The sequence below is a fragment of the Mus caroli genome, unplaced genomic scaffold (genome assembly GCF_978045245.1).
Source record: "Mus caroli unplaced genomic scaffold, Mus_caroli_1 scaffold_12, whole genome shotgun sequence".
In the NCBI taxonomy this organism is placed as follows: domain Eukaryota; kingdom Metazoa; phylum Chordata; class Mammalia; order Rodentia; family Muridae; genus Mus; species Mus caroli.
Genome location: NW_028227267.1, coordinates 42,459,518 through 42,478,347, shown reverse-complemented (window position 1 = coordinate 42,478,347; position 18,830 = coordinate 42,459,518). Strand labels below are relative to the sequence as shown.

Genomic DNA, 18,830 nt, shown 5'->3' with positions numbered 1-18,830 from the left:
GGCAGAAGCAGGTGGATTTCTGAGTTCGAGGCCAGCCTGGGCTATACAGAGAAACCCTGTCTCGAAAAACCAAAAAAAAAAAAAAAAGAGCAGGGCCGTGGCCGTTTCCCTGTGGCTTGCCTTTGGTCTTGGTGGTACTTGTAGCCTTCTGAAGAGACAGTTGCTTCCTTGGATCCGCCTGCCTTTACAGACATGAGCATTGCCTGCTCATTTGACTGGGGCGTTCACTGTGCTGCTTTCACCTCTGCTGTTCCCTTTTGTCTCAGGGTTTCTCTTGATGTGGCAGACACCATGACCAAAGTCCACCTGGCCAGGAAACAATTGAGCCATCTTAGAGCTTGTAGTCCATCATGATGAGAAGTCAGAGCAGGAACGCAAGGGAGGAGTCTGGAGGCAGGAACTGAAGCAGAGACCATGAAGGAAGCTGCCTAGCTTCCTAGCTCTATATGCATACTTATGGCACTGCCCTGGACCCTCCCACATAAACCACCAGTCACGAAAATGCCCCACTAGTGTGTCTACAGGCCAGTCATCTGGAGACAGCTACTTGGTTAAGATTTCTTTTTCTTAGATGACCCAACCCTGGGTCAAATTGACATAAACACTAGCCAGAATGTCTTTCTAAACTTGAATATGGCTCCATGTAGGATAAATAAGAGTTTGACTTGTTAGCTCTTTGGTTTCCTCTGATTAGCCCTTTTGGTCAACACCAAAATAAGCACAGGACACTTTAAGACTTCTGCTTTTATGTAAAGATGTTATTTATGCTAAGATACTTTAACTTACTTAAATGTGTAGTGTTTTACATGTTATGAGTGAAAAGCAGGGGTCTTGCTAGAAAGCTCTCAGTATAAACCCAGTAGAGAGTAAAGCGGCACTCTTTTCTCTGTTGTTTTAGGCTTATTTCTTTCATCTTATGCATGTGAGTGTTTTGTATGCACGTGTGTATATCTATCATGTGCATGTGTGCCTGGTACCCCAAGAGGTCAGGGGAAGGTATGGGACCCCCTGGGACTGTAGTTACAGATGATTGTGAGCATCCATGTGGTGCTAGGAAGCAAACCTGGGTCTTGCAGTGCTCTGACTGCTAAGCCACCTCTCCAGCCTCCAGCTCTGCTCCTTTGCCTTTATTCTTAGTGGCTTACCTCAGACTGTGCTCTAGCTGACCATGTCTTCTTAGACCTCAGCAGTTTACTCTATATTTCTAAACAGACTGAATTCTGGTACTTAAAAAAGTGAGGCGGTTTGTTTTGTTTTGTTTTGTTTTGGTTTGGTTTCGGTAGTTTCTCTGCATAGCCCTGTATCTCACTATGGAGACTGAGTGGGTGTTGAATTCACAGCAATACACCTGCCTCTCCCTTCTGTGTAGTGGGATTAAAGGCGTGAGCCACCATCTAGCTAAAGTGAATCTTCTTAAAAAATAAACTTTATTATATTAAAAACCAAGCTTGTAAATCATCCAGACCCAATTTTATAATCTCAGTGACCTATACAGTTAGAGTAGCTATTCCAAAGTCATGGAGCTTAACATTGCGTTTTACTCGTTCACCGAAATATATTTTTATGTATTAGTTGCCACCAAAAAATGGGAAATCCATGACGGAGTTTTAACTAGAAAAGCAGCTAGTCTTTTCATAACTCGTGTCTATCGATGGCATTTGGTCCTCCCTCTCGCCCACACCCTAGTGGTTAGCTTCTGTTCTTTTCCTTATGTTATGCTGTGTCCACCTACATGTACATTTGTTTACATATATGCATGTGGCTAGAGTCTGTGTAAGAGAATAGTACTGTCAAACATTTCTTAATCCACTTCTCCTCAACATCTTAGATGCTAGACTTTCCTCATGGCCCCTCCTGGAGGTGTGGTCTTCGTGCTTGTTCTAATGCTCTAATGCTTGTTACTTCCTGTGTCCTACGACTCTCTTCCTCTCTGCCACTCTGTCTGCTCTTTGCCATGCCTCATTCTCCCTCACTGGATAAAGCTTTGTTCTTTTCCACCAGCTGCATATGAGTATGCATATGAGTATGAGAAGTGTGTTTGTGGAGGCATTAAGTAATCTAAAATAGTTTTTATCATGTAAGATTGGTTCATCTGGAGATTGAGCTATAAGTCAGCAATGATTTCATCTAAAGAATTTTGACATCATGAACTTAATGTTTTTGTTTGTTTGCTTTTTAAAGATTTATTTATTTATTATGTATAAGTACACTGTAGCTGTCTTCAGACAGCTCCAGAAGAGGGTGTCAGATCTCGTTACAGATGGTTGTGAGCCACCATGTGGTTGCTGGGATTTGAACTCAGGACTTTCAGAAGAGCAGTCAATGCTCTTAACTGCTGAGCCATCTCACCAGCCCCGAACTTAATGTTTTAATTGTAACTGTTGGTAATAGATATTTCTCTTCTGTGAGTTCTAATCCCAGATATGTCCATTATTACATGATTGATCTTCAGCAGTTCTTCCTGAGTTGTATTGTCTTATAAATGTGAGAACTTAACCCTTCTTAAGATAAGGACATACTAAGACACATGCGCAGCTCCTTTTTTCTGGCTTCCCTCTGAACTATGACTTGTTCTTGGTATGGGACAGGGCGATGATTCTCGTGCTGCCAGTGGTGTGCTGTCAGTAGTCTTTTGATTTAGGTTTTCTTTTCTCTTTTCAACCAAATTAATGATTGTCTTTAAATTCACGTTGTCTTCATTTATTGCAATTTTGAGTTTATATATATATATATATATATATATATATATATACACACACACATACTTTTTCTTGTTTGTTTGTTTGTTTGTTTATTTATTTGTGTGTAGGGGGGTGTTACCTGTAGGAAGGAAGAAAGGAAACAAGTTACCCTTCATTTCAAATTATTTAAATAATATTTTAAATGACAGCTTTGAGATAATAGATTTCCTTGGCATCTCTCTGTATAGCAGAGTTCAAGGAATTTTCATCGAATTTGTTAACATATTATTAAGGTATCTTTTGGGAAATAAAGAGTGCTTTCAAGAAATGGTAGAAACATTTAAAAACCTTTATATCTCATTTAGTTAATGCTTATTGAGTATGCAGTATTGTGCTAAGTCTTGGGCACAGATTGGATATAGAGAGACACCGCAGACTCTGATCCAGAAGAACTCACTCTATGGCAAGAGGAATTCGACAGGTGGTTGGCATTGCACAGAGAGGATGAGCCTCTGAGACTGTGTAGGAGACAGCGGATCTGTGCAAGTGTTCCAGAGAGGGCAACGCATACACTGAGGAACGATCGAGGGGAAGAGGAGACATTTTGTAAGATGTAGTTTTTTGTTTACTCCAGACTTACAAAGTAAATTTGTGGCCAAAGAAAATGAAGTCCAGAGTCTACATAGTAAGCTCACAGACACCTTGGTATCAAAACAGCAGTTGGAGCAAAGACTAATGCAGTTGATGGAATCCGAGCAAAAGCGGGCAAGCAAAGAAGAGTCTCTGCAGATCCAAGTGCAGGTATCTGTTTGTCTTTATGCGTTTACATGTGCTACAGTAATAATTAAAAATAACGAATTTGAGAGGGAGGGAGAGGAGCCATCGGAGAGGTTGAGGGGAAATGGTTTAATTATAATTTAATTCAAAAATTACAAGTAAAGAAAAGTTCAAAACCTATGTCTTATACATTAAGTTCATTATTATGCATTAAGTTCAATAAACTTCCAGTTCAGTGTTCAAATCATTAAGAAAAAGAAATTAGGATAAGTGTGGAGTGTCCAGATTCATTTATATTCTCTCTCTCTTTGTCTCTCTCTGTCTCTCTCTGTCTCTCCCCCTCTCTCCCTCTCTCTCTCTCTCCCCCCATCTCTCTCCTCTCTCTCTGTCTCTCTCTCTCCCCCCTACCTACCCCCCTCTCAAGTTTATTTATTTTATTTATGTGAGTACACTGTAGCTGTCTTAAGACACACCAGAAAAGGGCATCAGATCCCATTACAGATGGTTGTGAGCAACCATGTGGTTGCAGGGACTTGAACTAAGGACCTTTGGAAAAGCAATCAGTGCTCTTAACCACTGAGCCATCTTTCCAGCCCATAGGTCCTAATGTTTAATGGTGGTAAATAATTAACATTTAATCTTTGAGCATGTTAAAGATGAGCTCATCCACTTCCTTAGGACTTCCTGTGATAGGATCAGCGACAGTAAACCAGCCTTGATGTCTGCCCTGTAAATGAACTCAAAAGAGAATGCCAAAACGCTTTAAATAAAGATCATTTAGAGATATCAAGAATATGTAAATCTTGGTGTTCATGTATACTTGAGTATTTTTTAATGACACCTTTGTTCTCTTTTTGTTTGCTGTTGATGAAAGGATATTTTGGAACAAAACGAGGCTTTGAAAGCTCAGATTCAACAATTCCATTCCCAGATAGCAGCTCAGGTAATGGTGCTTTTTAATTGATTACCGTTAATCATAGCTTTCCAGCCATTGTAACAGTTATCTGACGTTTCTCTAGTGCCAAACTTCAGTAGTTGGGAGACTAGTCAATGAGTCAGTTTGTAGTGGTACAGAGTTTCAACCACTAAATGTTATATCTAATATTGGGCAGCACTAAGAACCCCAAACCTGTGTTATTAGAAGGGGTAGGGTGAGAACACTCACTCCTGGGGAAAGGCTCGAACTCTGTCACAAAACAGAAGGGCTGGCCAGTGTGAATGCAGACTGGGCTGATGGGGTGGTTGATGCACTGTCACAGCCAGCTGACCATGCTCAGGACCCACACATGCACAGCAGGAAGCTGGGTTGTTTGCAGAAGGCTCAGTTTGAACCGTATAATTCAGTTTAGTTAGTGGCAAACATTGATAGCATTGCTGCTTTCTTTGATTGATTGACTGATTGATTGATTGGTAGGCTTTGTAATATAAATGATAGAACATTCAGAAAAATGTGAAGGCTTCCACAAATACATATACTATAAATTTCAATTTCAGTTGAATGTTAAAATTATTAAAATTATTTATAGCAGCAAGTAGTAGGAATTTGACTCTTGGACTTTGGCGATGGCTGGCTCAGCAGTTACATGTGCTTGCTGCAGGTTCAGAGGACCAGAGTTTAGTTCCCAGCGCCTGTGCCAGGTGATTCACAACTGCCTCAACATCAACTCCAGGCAATCTAATGGCCTCTTCTGTCACTGCACTCATGTCATGTGCACATGTCCCCCATTGCTTACACATATTCCAAATAAAAACAAATCTTTAAAAAAGAAAAAAAAATTCACTTTTACATAATAAGTGATTTTAACATTAAAAGGTAATTTTAGAGTTCAAACTTCCAAAGCTTTGTGCACATAAATGGTTTTTCCTAATTGCTTTTTTGTAGAGATGATACTGTAAAATTAGCTGGGGGAGAACCATTTAATTCAGCAAAAGGGAGCTGTATGTTTGTGAGTTACCAAGCCCACTTAGATTGGGATCTTTGTCAGCTGAGCGGTAGTGTTCCAGCCTGTCAGAATGCCTGAGTGTGTGAGAACCTCAGTAGTGGAGAGACGTCACTGACCGTCTCCTCACTGTCTGATCATGAAGGGCATCCTCTCAGACACTGTTGCTGAAGAAGAGACGCACGCACAGGGGTAGGGATGGCCTCTGTGGTTGTCTCTGCCCCTTATGTACTTGCTGCTTGTCATTATTCCGTGCTGTGTTGTGTCAATTCCTTAATAGTGGCTGTTGGAGATCAGATATGCTTTCAGGATGATAGCTACTCACCATAGACCAGATATGTCTTTAACAACTTTATATGTTAATTTCTCTCTCTTTTTAAAAGCTCTGTTTTGATTATTGTACAGCTTTTAAGCTTTTTCTCAAATGCTCTTATGTTGATAATGTTTTTCTTTCTCAGACCTCCGCTTCAGTTCTAGCAGAAGAATTACATAAAGTGTAAGCTTGCCATTCCACACTTCTCTTATAATTGATAACCACTAACAGATGCCTGCTTGATTCAATATACAATTAATTTCACTCTCTTACCTGTTTAGAAAATTACCCTGAACTCTATTTTAATCTTCTCTTCTAACCTGTGTCTGTTTAGTCCCCAAACATTACACTTTGTTTTTGTTGTTGTTATAATAGAGCTGCCTAACTTTCCTTCATTTGCAATATTGGTAATGATGTAGAAGAGGCAATTGTGGTTTCAGAGTAGTGAAAGGAAATTAGTGCTTGAAACTGCTTTGTACTTGTGGTTCTGCTGTGTCTAGCCCTGTGACAGTAGGCCATACACTCAAAGTAAATTTGCATAGTTAAATAACTATACAGATATAGGTCAGTTGTGTGCAGATGACCTATAATCTGGTTTTGATACCAGACTTTTCAATGTAAGTTAACTTCTTTGACTTAAGTTTTAAATAATGGATTTGTTTGTCTATCCATCTGTGTATCTATGATTTGGGGCCTCATTCTGTAGCCTAGACTGTCCTTGAATTTGTGGTGATCTTCCTGCCTTTGCATCCTGAGTACAGGTGTGAACGACCATCCTGCCATAAAATAGGGGATATTTGGGGGTAGAGAAAGGCTCTCATTGTCAAGCCTGATTGATGTAAATACTATACCCTGGTCTCACACGCTGGAAGGAGGGAGCAAACTTTTTCAAGTTCGTTCTCTCTCTCTCCGTCTCTCTCTCTCTCTCTCTGCCATCATGCTTTATGATGCTTACTAGTAGACTAGTAGACTTAATAGTGTCTCTAGAAAGAGAAAGTACAGTTATAGGAGAAACTAACGTAGTTAAGATGATCCTTTCCATGTAAGACTTTTAAATCCTGTTTGTAAATGCTTATTAAAAGCATAAATATATTTTTCTTGAAGGATTGCAGAAAAGGACAAACAGCTAAAGCAGACTGAAGATTCATTAGCGAATGAACAGGACCACTTAGCAAGCAAGGAGGAGGAGCTTAAGGTACAGTAGCTCAGATGGCTTGCTGTAGGATTTGATAGGACTCAAAGCTGAATTACCCTAAAGATTATAGTCAGTATGTATTTGTATGAAGGAAGAAAAATACTCTAGAACTCATGGAAAATGCTTTCTCTTTTCTGAACTGTAAAGAAGGATACTTCTTAAGCTCTAAAAGGAAAAGCCCAGAAGGGTTCTTTTCTCATAATGCCTTCCATAACAATTCCAGAAATTTGCCAAATAACACAAATGAATGATATATGATTTAGGAAATTTATAATTTGAGACCTTTACTTAACTCTTAAGCAGAATCTTGCCACAAGTTCAGTTTGAATTATATGAAATATTTTTAATCCTGTATCCTTTTTTTTTTCTTGCTCTAGGATGTACAGAATATGAATTTCTTATTAAAAGCTGAAGTGCAGAAATTGCAGGCCCTGGCTAATGAGCAGGTAAATAAGTCACTTTTGCTTTTGTTTATTTATCTCTGAAGAAGTTTGATGTGTCTTTTTTTCTGCGTCTGTGAGCCTCGGTTTACTGTGTCTATACTGGTTACTTATGTTTTTTCTGCGTCTGTGAGCCTCGGTTTACTGTGTCTATACTGGTTACTTATGTTTTTTCTGCGTCTGTGAGCCTCGGTTTACTGTGTCTATACTGGTTACTTATGTTTCTTCTGAGTCTGTGAGCCTCGGTTTACTGTGTCTATACTGGTTACTTATGTTTTTTCTGCGTCTGTGAGCCTCGGTTTACTGTGTCTATACTGGTTACTTATGTTTTTTCTGCGTCTGTGAGCCTCGGTTTACTGTGTCTATACTGGTTACTTATGTTCGGCTGTGGGATGTTACTGAGTGCTGATGCACAGACTGCTTAGATGTCATTGATTCATATTGGAATTAATGTATGGTACAGTGACGGAATCACTTCTGAGATCGAAGAGATTGTTAAAACAGTCGCAGTGTGTTAACCCATTTTGGATTTTTCCATCTAATGTGTAAAGGGAAAACCTTTATTAGAGAAAATTGGCTTCCAAGAAGTTAAAAATAATGGACAATAAAACATAGAATACCGCTGGGCGTGGTGGCGCACGCCTTTAATCCCAGCACTTGGGAGGCAGAGGCAGGCGGATTTCTGAGTTCCAGGCCAGCCTGGTCTACAGAGTGAGTTCCAGGACAGCCTGGGCTACACAGAGAAACCCTGTCTCGAAAAACCAAAAAAACCCCCCAAAAAACCAAAAAACCCCCAAAACATAGAATATCATAGTTTGTTATAGTTTTAATCCATATGTATGGAAATACAAGTTTTTATATGAATAAATGAATAGTTTAGATGGTTTCCTAAGATAATAAGATTCTTATTTTATTCTGCATACAGGCTGCTACCGCACATGAGGTGGAGAAGATGCAGAAGAGGCAAGTAATGTATTCTCTGCAGAGACTCATGCATGTGTGTTTATGTGCAGTGATTCTTCCAGCTGAGGCTTGTGCAGATAGCCCTGAAAACCTTGACTGTCTCTTCTTCTCGTAGTATTCACGTAAAGGAAGATAAAATAAGACTGCTTGAGGAGCAGCTGCAGCGCGAAGTTGCCAGCAAAATGGAAGAATTTAAGGTGTGTGAGCTCCGCCTTCCCAGACAGCTTCATATAAGTTTAATTTCAATGGCACTGAATGTGCTTTAAAAACCAAACAATCATTTGTGTTATTTCCGTGTCTTATGTGAAGAGTGAGTTTTTACCAGACTTTTTGCCTAAATGAACTTTATCTGATCTTAAATTACATGTTTGAAATAGATTTTTCCCCAAGCATCCCTTGGCATTTTTTTTTTTGAAAGCAAATTCTTTTTTTTTTTTTAGAGATTTATTTATTGATTATATGTAAATACACTGTAGCTGTCTTCAGACACTCCAGAAGAGGGAGTCAGATCTCGTTACAGATGGTTGTGAGCCACCATGTGGTTGCTGGGATTTGAACTCAGGAACTTGGAAGAGCAGCCGGGTGCTCTTCCCTGCTGAGCAGCCACCCTTGGCATTTTTTAAATGAGTATTTTCCATTTGTGAATATTTTTGCTGTCTTCACTGTTGCTGCAGTGTTAATCCCTGTCCATTGAGCTCTGAATGTCTGTGTCTGTATGGAACCCTTCAGTCTCTTATGAACACCTGAAGCAACAGTGTGGGTTTGCTTCGTTCAAAAATCGATTCAAATGATTGCATTATTACCTGTTCCTTCTGAAAAAACGGTGCATTGGGCTTCTTTCTTCCAGATTCTGAATGAGCAGAATAAAGCATTACAGTCGGAAGTTGAGAAGCTGCAGACCGTTGTTTCTCAGCAGGTGAGGTTGTGTGGGTAGTGTGGAAAGAGCCCGTGTGAGAAGGGCTGAGCAGAAGCCAGCTGATGGAGAGTGCTCAAAGTTAGGTGCACCTTTTAACTGCCCTGTTCATTTTATGCTTCAAAAATTTCTTTCAAAATTAAAGTTTTATGTCTCTGAGAAGAAGGAGTTGTTAATCTTCTCATAAGCATTTTGTAGAAAAGAAGGAAAGGAAAAAATGTTCTGTTCTGGGAGCCTTACCCTTACAGGCAGTGTGTTGTTTTTCTAAAACAAAGAATGGGTTTGAAACTTAGGGGTGGGGTGCCTCAGAGTCGGTTTCCCACTCTCCTAATCAGCCTCTCACACAGGATTGTATGTAAGGATTTAGATTTGAATGGCAAAACTTGAATATATTGCTTAGTCTAGTCTTAACCACTTAAGAATATATGTGTATATTCTAACTGTATGTATTTATGATATTGATAGTACATATGTGATAATGAATACACACACACACACACACACACACATACCCCTTGGCAAGTCAGTAAAGCTATTGCAGTCTTGAATGGTCAGCAGCTGGAGTTCCTGTTGTTGCCTTCCCGTTTTCTCACATAAGCCCTTCCAGTCCCACTGTTAGAAAGTGGTCTAAAGTTATTTCACACCATTCCTGAGTGTGATTTCTGGGGACTACATAATGGAAGGGGAGGACCACCTCCCACACCTGCTTTCTGACATCTACATCCACTTGCCCAATCACAATCACACACGCTCTATCAATGAATAAGTAGATAAATGTAAGAATTTTTAGAACAAAGCCGGGCGTGGTGGCGCATGCCTTTAATCCCAGCACTTGGGAGGCAGAGGCAGGTGGATTTCTGAGTTCGAGGCCAGCCTGGTCTACAAAGTGAGTTCCAGGACAGCCAGGGCTATACAGAGAAACCCTGTCTCGAAAAAACCAAAAAAAAAAAAAAAAAAAAAGAATTTTTAGAACAAAGTAGTCTAGAAACTCTTGTTGTTGCATGTTCCATTAGAATATAAACTTTGCATGTTTCCCTCATAGTAAGGTTTTGGAAAATTTATTGGAAATGATAGCTCATCCTTTAGAGATACTTTCATTCTTTATTTTAAAATTCACAATTAAGCAAGTATATTATTGGTGTAAGCAGCTGTTGCTTGAAGTATTTGTTAACATCAGTTTATCAATTTACATCTTCCTTCCCTTCTGTGAAATGCAATGCTATGTGTAATTTTTTTACTTTGTATATGTGTAAAGTAAAAGTGTAAATATTCTCATTTGTGGTATTATAGATTATGAATGATTAAGTACTGGAGAAATTATTGGATCCAAGCCCAAATGACCATCTTTGAAACTTGACTGTCTGTTCTAGTTTTCAGCTATAGTTTTGCTGGCAGCATTTTTATTTATTTATTTTTTTTTAAGATTTATTTATTTATTTTATGTGAGTATACTGTTGCTGTCTTTAGACACACCAGAAGGTAGCATCAGATCCTATTACAGATGGTTGTGAGCCACCATGTGGTTTCAGGGAATTAAACTCAGGACCTCTGTAAGAGCATTCAGTGCTCTTAACCACTGAGCCATCTCTCCAGTCCAAAAATTTGAATCTTTAAGACCTCCTTTTAACTTACAGGGTCTTCAAATAAAATACAAATGAGGAAATGAAAACAAAATACCTTTGCTTATATTTGTCAAATATACTCAACATTTTAACAAAATATTTGTCAATAGAAAAAAATGTAAACAATAACTTTATAAGTTTCTGTTTTCTGCCAAACTGAAGTTTCCAACCTTATGTAACTGTTAAATCACCAGGCTAATGTTTTCCCAGTAGATCCTATGATGCTTTCAACTATGCTTCTCTATTATTTTATGTAAGATTTCCAGTCACACTTGTGGAAATAATTATTTTTGAAAAAATTCTTTTTTGTTACTCAGCTTTCTATTTGGTATTTTATACACTTTAGATGTTCTGTTAAATGACATCTGGTAGTATGGCATAGAATTTTCTTATGTTCTGAATAAATTTTTGTAGCCACAATTTTCTATTTAAAAGAATCAAGGAGATGGGAAAGTCACATTTGTGGGGCTAATTTTGGTCTGCTATTGGGTAATTCCTAACTGGGTAGTTCTCTAGTTTTGGAAGAACAATGAAATAAAAGGCACATATGAATGGTTTAGATAGGTTTGAGACATGCCCGAGACCCTTTGTCATGGCAAATCAAAAAAATCTTTGTCTTTCTTTTGGTTGTTCCTTATAAATTTATTATTATATAGATATTTTGGGTGTGTGAGTTCAGAGGACAGCCTGCAATGTGGTTTAGGAGATGGTTCTCTTCCTCCACTGGGGGTCCTAGAGGCTTCAACTCTGATCATCAGGCGTAGCACCAGGTACCTCTACCTCCTGAGCCATCTTGCCAGCCTTGCTTGCTTGCTGGCTTGTTCTCTAGTCACCTTTTTTTTTTTTTGAGACAGGGTTTCTCTGTGTAGCCCTGGCTGTCCTGAAACTCACTTTGTAGACCAGGCTGTCCTTGAACTCAGAAATCCACCTGCCTCTGCCTCCCAAGTGCTGGGATTAAAGGCATGCGCCACCACTGCCCGGCTCTAGTCACCTTTTATTGTTATTGTTAGTGAAATCAGAGATACAAGTCAGTATACCTAAGTTTCTTTTCATTTCCAACTTTCTTTAACCTTCTTTTTCCTATAAAGCAGTTAGAATTCCAAATGACAGTTAAGAGAACAGGTTTGTGATGTAAAAATTTAGGGTCTCTTGCCAGATGTTTTTGTTTTCTTTTTTATACTACATTTTATCCCCTTCCCATCCACCCTGCAAATGTTCCACATCCCCTACTTCCTCCCCACCCCCAACCAGATGGTTTTATTAAGGAGGAAAAGGTTGAACTTACTGAAGCAGGAACTGGTAATGCTGCCATGCTGGTGTTTCTTTAGGTGTAGCAAGGGCAAAGGCCCGAGTGCTCAGGTGTGAGACTGTCCTTAGACACAGGGAGGAGGGCTGTGTGCAGGTTTCATGGTCTCTAGATAATCCTCAGGTGTGAGACTGTCCTTAGACACAGGGAGGATGGCTGACTGTGTGCAGGTTTCATGGTCTCTAGATAGTGCTCAGGTGTGAGACTGTCCTTAGACACAGGGAGGATGGCTGACTGTGTGCAGGTTTCATGGTCTCTAGATAGTGCTCAGGTGTGAGACTGTCCTTAGACACAGGGAGGATAGCTGACTGTGTGCAGGTTTCATGGTCTCTAGATAGTGCTCTTAGTAGGACTTATCAGCAGAAACCTCCTCATGGCTGGACTGGCTGGCCAGAGACTGAGCAGCAGCCTTTATTTTTGCTCCAGTAGACTTGTCTATCATCGGGGTTACTCAGTAAAAACCATGGGAAATTGCTTCTCTTTGCCTAACACGTCTTCCTGATCAGACTGACTTAGGAAGATTGAGGTTTATCACCCTGAAAGAAGAAATAGGATTGTATTAGGCTGGTAACTTGTAGTAAGGTGAAAACGTTGGCCAGTGTTTGAGTTGAAGAACTGGAGTATTTAACTGAACGTTACGACCAGCAAGGGGAATTGAGTTTGAGTATTGTTGAGTGTGCATTAGGCATTTACTTCTTAGCTGAGGCCCAGCGGTGAGTAAGACTTGATCTATGTGGGGTAGATTAATAAAGTGTGATGAGTTAAATTCCTGAACTGTGTGTGTTTACATTTAGATATTGTTTAAAGAGTAGAAAGGTGACACAGGGGACAACTTACCCATCAATTTGCTAAATAGTGAGGGGCAGTCCAGGCTGAGAGAAAAACTTGAGTAGCTTGGTGTGGTGTTGCACAGAATTGACATACATTGAGAACATTCTAAGCTATTGTTTAAGTGCAAAGAGCAGGGTGTAGGGCCATTGAAAGATCTCCTAGGGTCTCGCTAGGAGGCTTTGTTTGTTGTATAGAGCCTGTGATGGTCTAACAGTGAGGAGCAGTGTAAGGATGCACAAAAGTCAACAGAATTTAGGAGTTAGAGAAGCAGACAGGACCAAGTGGAAAACTCAGGACAACTCAGTAGTTATGGTTCCAGTAAGCTGGACTCGACAGTGTCTCTTGTGAGATGGGATTCATTGAAGCACATATGGATTAAAAACTGCCTTCATGAGAGTTTTGAGTTTATAAACAGCAACTTCCATGAGTTGTTCGTATACTACCAGATTGATGAAATACATCTTGGGAATTTTTTTCTCTCCTTTTTTATGATGTTGCAGTTTTCCTCATCGGGTCACTCTTCCTGTGCAATTCACAAAGCAATCCTTATGGTCTACAGACACAGAGGATTTAAGGCATTGCAATCTTTGAGATGCATAAAGCTGAGGACCAGAATGTATGCGTGAAGAGAAGAACTATTTCTGACATATAGAGGAGGTGGAATCCTGAGACTCAGACTTGGCAATGGAAGCATTAGTTTTATTTTTGAAAAATGATTACATTGAGATAGGGTAAAAAAAAAAATCAGAAAATAACAGGAATAGGAAATTGGTTTATGAGGTGTTGCCAGAAGACTCCACACCTAAGGGTACTGAATTGTCTAAAGGTCTGAGAATGCTGAGGGCAACACCTTTGCTTCCAGTTACACAGCAGCCCTGGTGGCTCTTGTGTGTGAACACAGGTCGGGTAGATTTTAGGACCAAAGGCCAGGGGCATGGGGTCAGTTTTTACGTCGTGTTTTCCATGCTTCACCAGGAGCTGTATTCGTGAGCTGCTGCAGTGCACTCGCACTTTAGTCCAGTCTCTGCTTTGGTCTGGTAGCATTTTCATGTGTCTACATGTTCAAAATCCATTGACTATAAACAAGATATATGCAGTTGTGTTTATCTTAGACTTCAGTGTAGGAGAAACTCAGTTGAAAAAAGGATAAGACCTCCTATGACCTCCTACCTTAAAAGTTGTAAAATTTATATATTTGAAGAAATCTTTCCTGTCTTCTAGGTAACTCCAGATATCCTTAAGTTAAGAATTGGGGTGAGGGCAAGTCCAGTTAGCTAGTGCCATTTTCCTCTTGTAGCCTGTATGTCCATGTTCTTTTTTTTGCTCTCTTTTGAATAAGAAAATTAAACTTATGAGCAGTTCTCAAGTAAGGACTAAATTTTGGAACTATTTAGAATCCTAAACTAAACTAATTTTTATCTTATGCAAACTTGGTAGAATTAAACACTTCTTGATGTTTTTGTTTTTAGCCTAATAAAGATGTTGTGGAACAAATGGAAAAATGGTAAGAGTTTAATTTTTTATATTTTGGTGAAACATATTTGACATTTTCATATTTTCTCTCAAATTTGTGGTAACAGAATTGGTAGCGATAGTAATCTGGATTCTTAAAGTACTATTGGCACTTTGTGGTAGACAAGAACATTCTGGACTGTGGATTAGCCGGAGTTACCTTATGGTATGTTTTTGGTTGTCATTTGTCACTGACTGACTTGTTGAGGCTGCTGTCAGTCCATACATTACCTGTGCAAATTTTACTTACTGCTGAGGAGTTCACCTTAACACCATGATTGAGATCCTGAGAAATTTTTCTAGAATTACAGTTTAATAATGAATGAGGGACAGAGAGGGTAGTCCATGTAAAATTCTTAGGAGTGATATTTACCTTGACCAAGTCATTCATATATATATGCCTTATATTTATAATCACAGCATTCAAGAAAAAGATGAGAAGTTAAGGACTGTGGAAGAATTACTGGAAACTGGACTCATTCAGGTGGCCACCAGAGAGGAGGAGCTGAATGTAAGGCGTTTTCTCCATTGTCCCCTTGTGCTCGCTCTCTGTCTGGAAAGGCTTGGTGGGATTGTGTCCACAGCTGGGCGCCAGTGCTCTGATTTAAATTGTATTTCTTTGGAAAGTGCCCCTGCGATGAGGATGATTCTAGTGTCAGGCCTCAGTCAGTTAGATGCCATCACTGCAGTGTGTAGTATGGATGTTCCTCCTGGAACAATGTCCAGACTGTAAGCAGTGATCCTCACTGCTCTCCTTTACCAAAGTAGCTTGGACTTCTGCAAAAGTAAAGAGTTGTAATTGACAGATGACAATGCTGTCTTTCAGGGTGTCAGCATTTCAGTTACAGTGTATATAGTGATAACTGAATTACAAAATGGTTGACTAATTATAAAGGCTATAGGGAAAAGGGCAGAGGAGGAAGAGCGGGCTTGTTTAATTTGATCTAGCTAGTGCTTCAAGAATAAAAAAGTGTGTTATGCTTCTATATTTTTGAAAAAAGGCCATAAGAACAGAGAACTCCACCCTGACAAGAGAAGTTCAAGAGTTGAAGGCTAAGCAGAGCGATCAGGTAGCGTATTGTTGCTCCTACACGCTTCTTCTCTCAGTAGGCAGAAGGCACCCAAGTCATTTTTTTTATCAAGGCTGAATTTTCAGTTAAACTTTTTTTTTTTTTTTCCTGAGACAGTTAAACTTTTAATCAATGAATGATTACTGACCTGAGTAGCTGCAATTTATTCAAAACTATGCATACTCTGTAGTTATTCTGTGAACTACTCCAAATAAAATTTCATTCTTTTTGTTTTTCTTTATCTACTTAAATTACTTATATTTTATGTGTATGAGTGTTTGCCTGCATATATGCCTGTGCATCACACACACACACACACACACACATATATATATACACACACACACACACACACACACACACACACACAGTACTTACAGAGGCCAGAAGAGGCCATCAAGTTCCTTGGCTCTGGAGTTTGAAGATGGTTGTGAGTAGCTATGTGGGTGCTGGGTACTGAACCTGGGTCCTCTGAAAGAGTAGCAAGTGCTTTCAACTGTTGAGCCATCTCTTCAGCCCAATTTTTTAATAAAAAGATTTATTTATTTTTTACTTATGTGAGTACACTTCAGCTGTCTTTAGACACACACTGGATGAGTGCATTGTATCCCATTACAGATGGCTATGAGCCACCATGTGGTTGCTGGGATTTGAACTTAGGACCTCTGGAAGAGCAGTCAGTGCTCTTACCCTCTAAGCCATCTCCCCAGCCCAGCAGTAAACTCTCTTTTTATTTGTGTTTATTTATGTATGTACGTTTATGTACATTAGTGTTTTGCCTTAATATATGTTAGTGTGAGGGTGTCAGTCCCTGGAACTGAAGTTGCAGACAGTTGTGAGCTACCATGTGGGTGCTGGGAATTGAACCTGGGTCCTTTGGAAGAACAGCCACCAAGCCATCTCTCCAGCCCCAAGCTAAGGCATCCCTGGGTGGGCATGAACCAATCTTTCATTTTAAGTTCTAAAATTTTTTATTGTTGTTGCTGTGTGTAGGATGTATGAAGGTACACATATTTCATGGATCATCCTGTCGATGTCACAGGACAACTTAGGAGTGACTCTGCCTTCTACTTCCACACTGATGTAGGATTGAACTCAATCAGGTCATCAGGCTTGCATAACATCTTGCTGGCCATTTTCTTTTTTAATAATACAGTAATGAAAGGTTTCGACTACACATACAAATTGAGTCTCGATGGCAAAAAAGGCTATGTGAAATGAAGCAATTTCTTAGATGTAATTTCTCCCCTGGTTAGAATGAATGATTAAGTAACTCGAGCATTTGTCTAATGATTATTCTTTTAGACTTTTACTTATAGGTAATCTCATCTGCTTACTTTCAAAATGCTGTCCCTTTTCACCATTATGACATTAAGAACATCTAGAAAGAATTTCTGGGTGTACTTTTTCATTTTTGAGTTTTGTTTTAACAAATTCAGGGATTATGTATTTCTATTTCTGTCTCACTTATTCAATTTTAAGAAGTACTAAATAATGCATCTTTTTTGTGTTTCTAGGTTTCTTTTGTGTCTCTAATTGAAGATCTTAAGAGAGTGTAAGTGATAACATTGTTACAAATTAGGGTTTTGTTTTGACTTGTTAGTACAATTAGATGGAGTTTACCATTTATTTGGGAGAGTTGGCATACATTACACATCTATCTATCTTATCTATCTATCTATTTATAGTTGGCACACATTACTTCCCCCTATTTCCTCCTGTTCGCTGCTTCTCTCCCTCCCTTTCTTTCTAATTCAGTCTGGCCAGGACTTTCCTGAGTACCTAAGACTGACATCTTACCTCCTGACACTCCATCCCGCCCTTCCTGAATGCTGAGATATTAGTGTATACCACACTTGGATTAGTTGGACTTTCATTCTAGAATTTTTCATCAGTGGACTAAGGGAGATTAGCTGTGCTTCCCAAATTCAAAGGCTTTTATCTTTAACTTTTTAAAAATCCATTTTCATAATTGATTCTATTTTTATGTGACGTAAAATTGTTAACTTTATGTGTTTAGAAGAAGGTATTAGAGATGAGTTTATGTTGCACAGAGATAAGTTTCATGCATGTCTATCCCCTTTTGAAGTGCCTGTCATCCTTGATGACATATTGTGTAATAAACTTAAAATTCTGTAATTCAATGTTATTGTATGGAACTCAATTCCTCCTGGTGTTAGTATTCTTCATGGTTCAAACAGTAGACTTTTCTGTGTATTTTTGAAGCACACCCCCGGCTTCTTGTGTGCATCGATGTTAGTAGTTGCTGATTAAATTCTTATTGAAAAGGAGCTTTAGTATTTCTCTGCTTTTGTCTGTGAAGTTGAGTTACTGTCACACTTTAAATGCAAGATGGCTTGGAGAGCCTTCTCATGTGGTGGTGTCTTTATGCTTAGTTGGTGGATGTCAGTGATTTCTAGTCAGGTTAATACTTGATTTGTTTATTTAAGGATCCATGAGAAAGATGGACAGATCAAGTCTGTGGAAGAGCTTCTAGAAGTTGAACTTCTCAAAGTTGCTAATAAGGAGAAAACTGTTCAGGTATAGGAGAGAGAACAGTGTCTGGCCTTTCTGTTTATCAACTTGAGTTAAACCATTTGATTTCATGTGTTTGTATGTTACATTCTTTGTCAACTCAGTGTGTTTTCCATTGTCCAATCTTGTCTGTTTTATCATTGTCAAGGCTTTGAAACAGGAAATAGAGGTTCTAAAAGAAGAAATAGGAAATGCCCAGCTTGAAAAGGCTCACCAGGTAAAACTCCCAGAGCCAGAGCATGCAGACGAATTAGTGCGTATGGTATTTGTGAGCTACCTGACATTTTTGTTTCCCTTGTTATTTAGAAAATAATTCTTTAGGAGTTTGCTACAAGTATATTTGTTTTTCAACCTTTTACTAAGCCCTTTTCTGGAAAAAGTTTTCTGTATTAATGCTTTATTTTAGTCAGTTTAAAAATGCAAAACACAACACAAACTGCATGGGTAAGAATGTGTTGTTAAAGAGTGTATTCATCCTCTGACTGTAGAAAAAACTGTTTCGTTGGAGATCTTAGAAGTAGACATTTCCTATTAGGTAGATGGGTCTGATGAGACTTAATCTGACAAGTCAAGGCTCGATTGTACGGTTGAGATGCTTTGTTCATCTACTGGATTAAGATGACAGCAGCTCATCAAAGCCCTGCCCAGTGTTGGAGTGAGTGTGCTCAGTGACTGATACTTCAGAAGAGGCTCCTCCCAAAGAGCTGTGATGTGACGCAGGCCCGAGAGGAA

The 18,830-nt window shown here is 39.2% G+C and overlaps 1 protein-coding gene across 38 annotated transcripts in view; it reads left to right on the top strand.

Annotated features, from left to right (window-relative positions):
• The window catches only part of Ktn1 (kinectin 1), a 91,885-nt gene that overhangs the window by 41,513 nt on the left and 31,542 nt on the right, over window positions 1–18,830 (top strand). For 22 of the 38 annotated variants that reach the window (XM_029469356.2, XM_029469357.2, XM_085828587.1 and 19 more), the window contains exons 11-24: window positions 3,316–3,482; window positions 4,333–4,401; window positions 5,857–5,894; window positions 6,816–6,906; window positions 7,284–7,352; window positions 8,272–8,309; window positions 8,425–8,506; window positions 9,157–9,225; window positions 14,451–14,485; window positions 14,914–15,004; window positions 15,495–15,563; window positions 17,081–17,118; window positions 18,014–18,104; window positions 18,247–18,315. In XM_029469356.2, the coding sequence (XP_029325216.1) occupies window positions 3,316–3,482; window positions 4,333–4,401; window positions 5,857–5,894; window positions 6,816–6,906; window positions 7,284–7,352; window positions 8,272–8,309; window positions 8,425–8,506; window positions 9,157–9,225; window positions 14,451–14,485; window positions 14,914–15,004; window positions 15,495–15,563; window positions 17,081–17,118; window positions 18,014–18,104; window positions 18,247–18,315 (1,016 nt within the window). The remainder of the gene's footprint in view (window positions 1–3,315; window positions 3,483–4,332; window positions 4,402–5,856; window positions 5,895–6,815; window positions 6,907–7,283; window positions 7,353–8,271; window positions 8,310–8,424; window positions 8,507–9,156; window positions 9,226–14,450; window positions 14,486–14,913; window positions 15,005–15,494; window positions 15,564–17,080; window positions 17,119–18,013; window positions 18,105–18,246; window positions 18,316–18,830) is intronic. The other 16 variants (XM_029469358.2, XM_085828598.1, XM_085828592.1 and 13 more) reach the window with 1 other exon arrangement.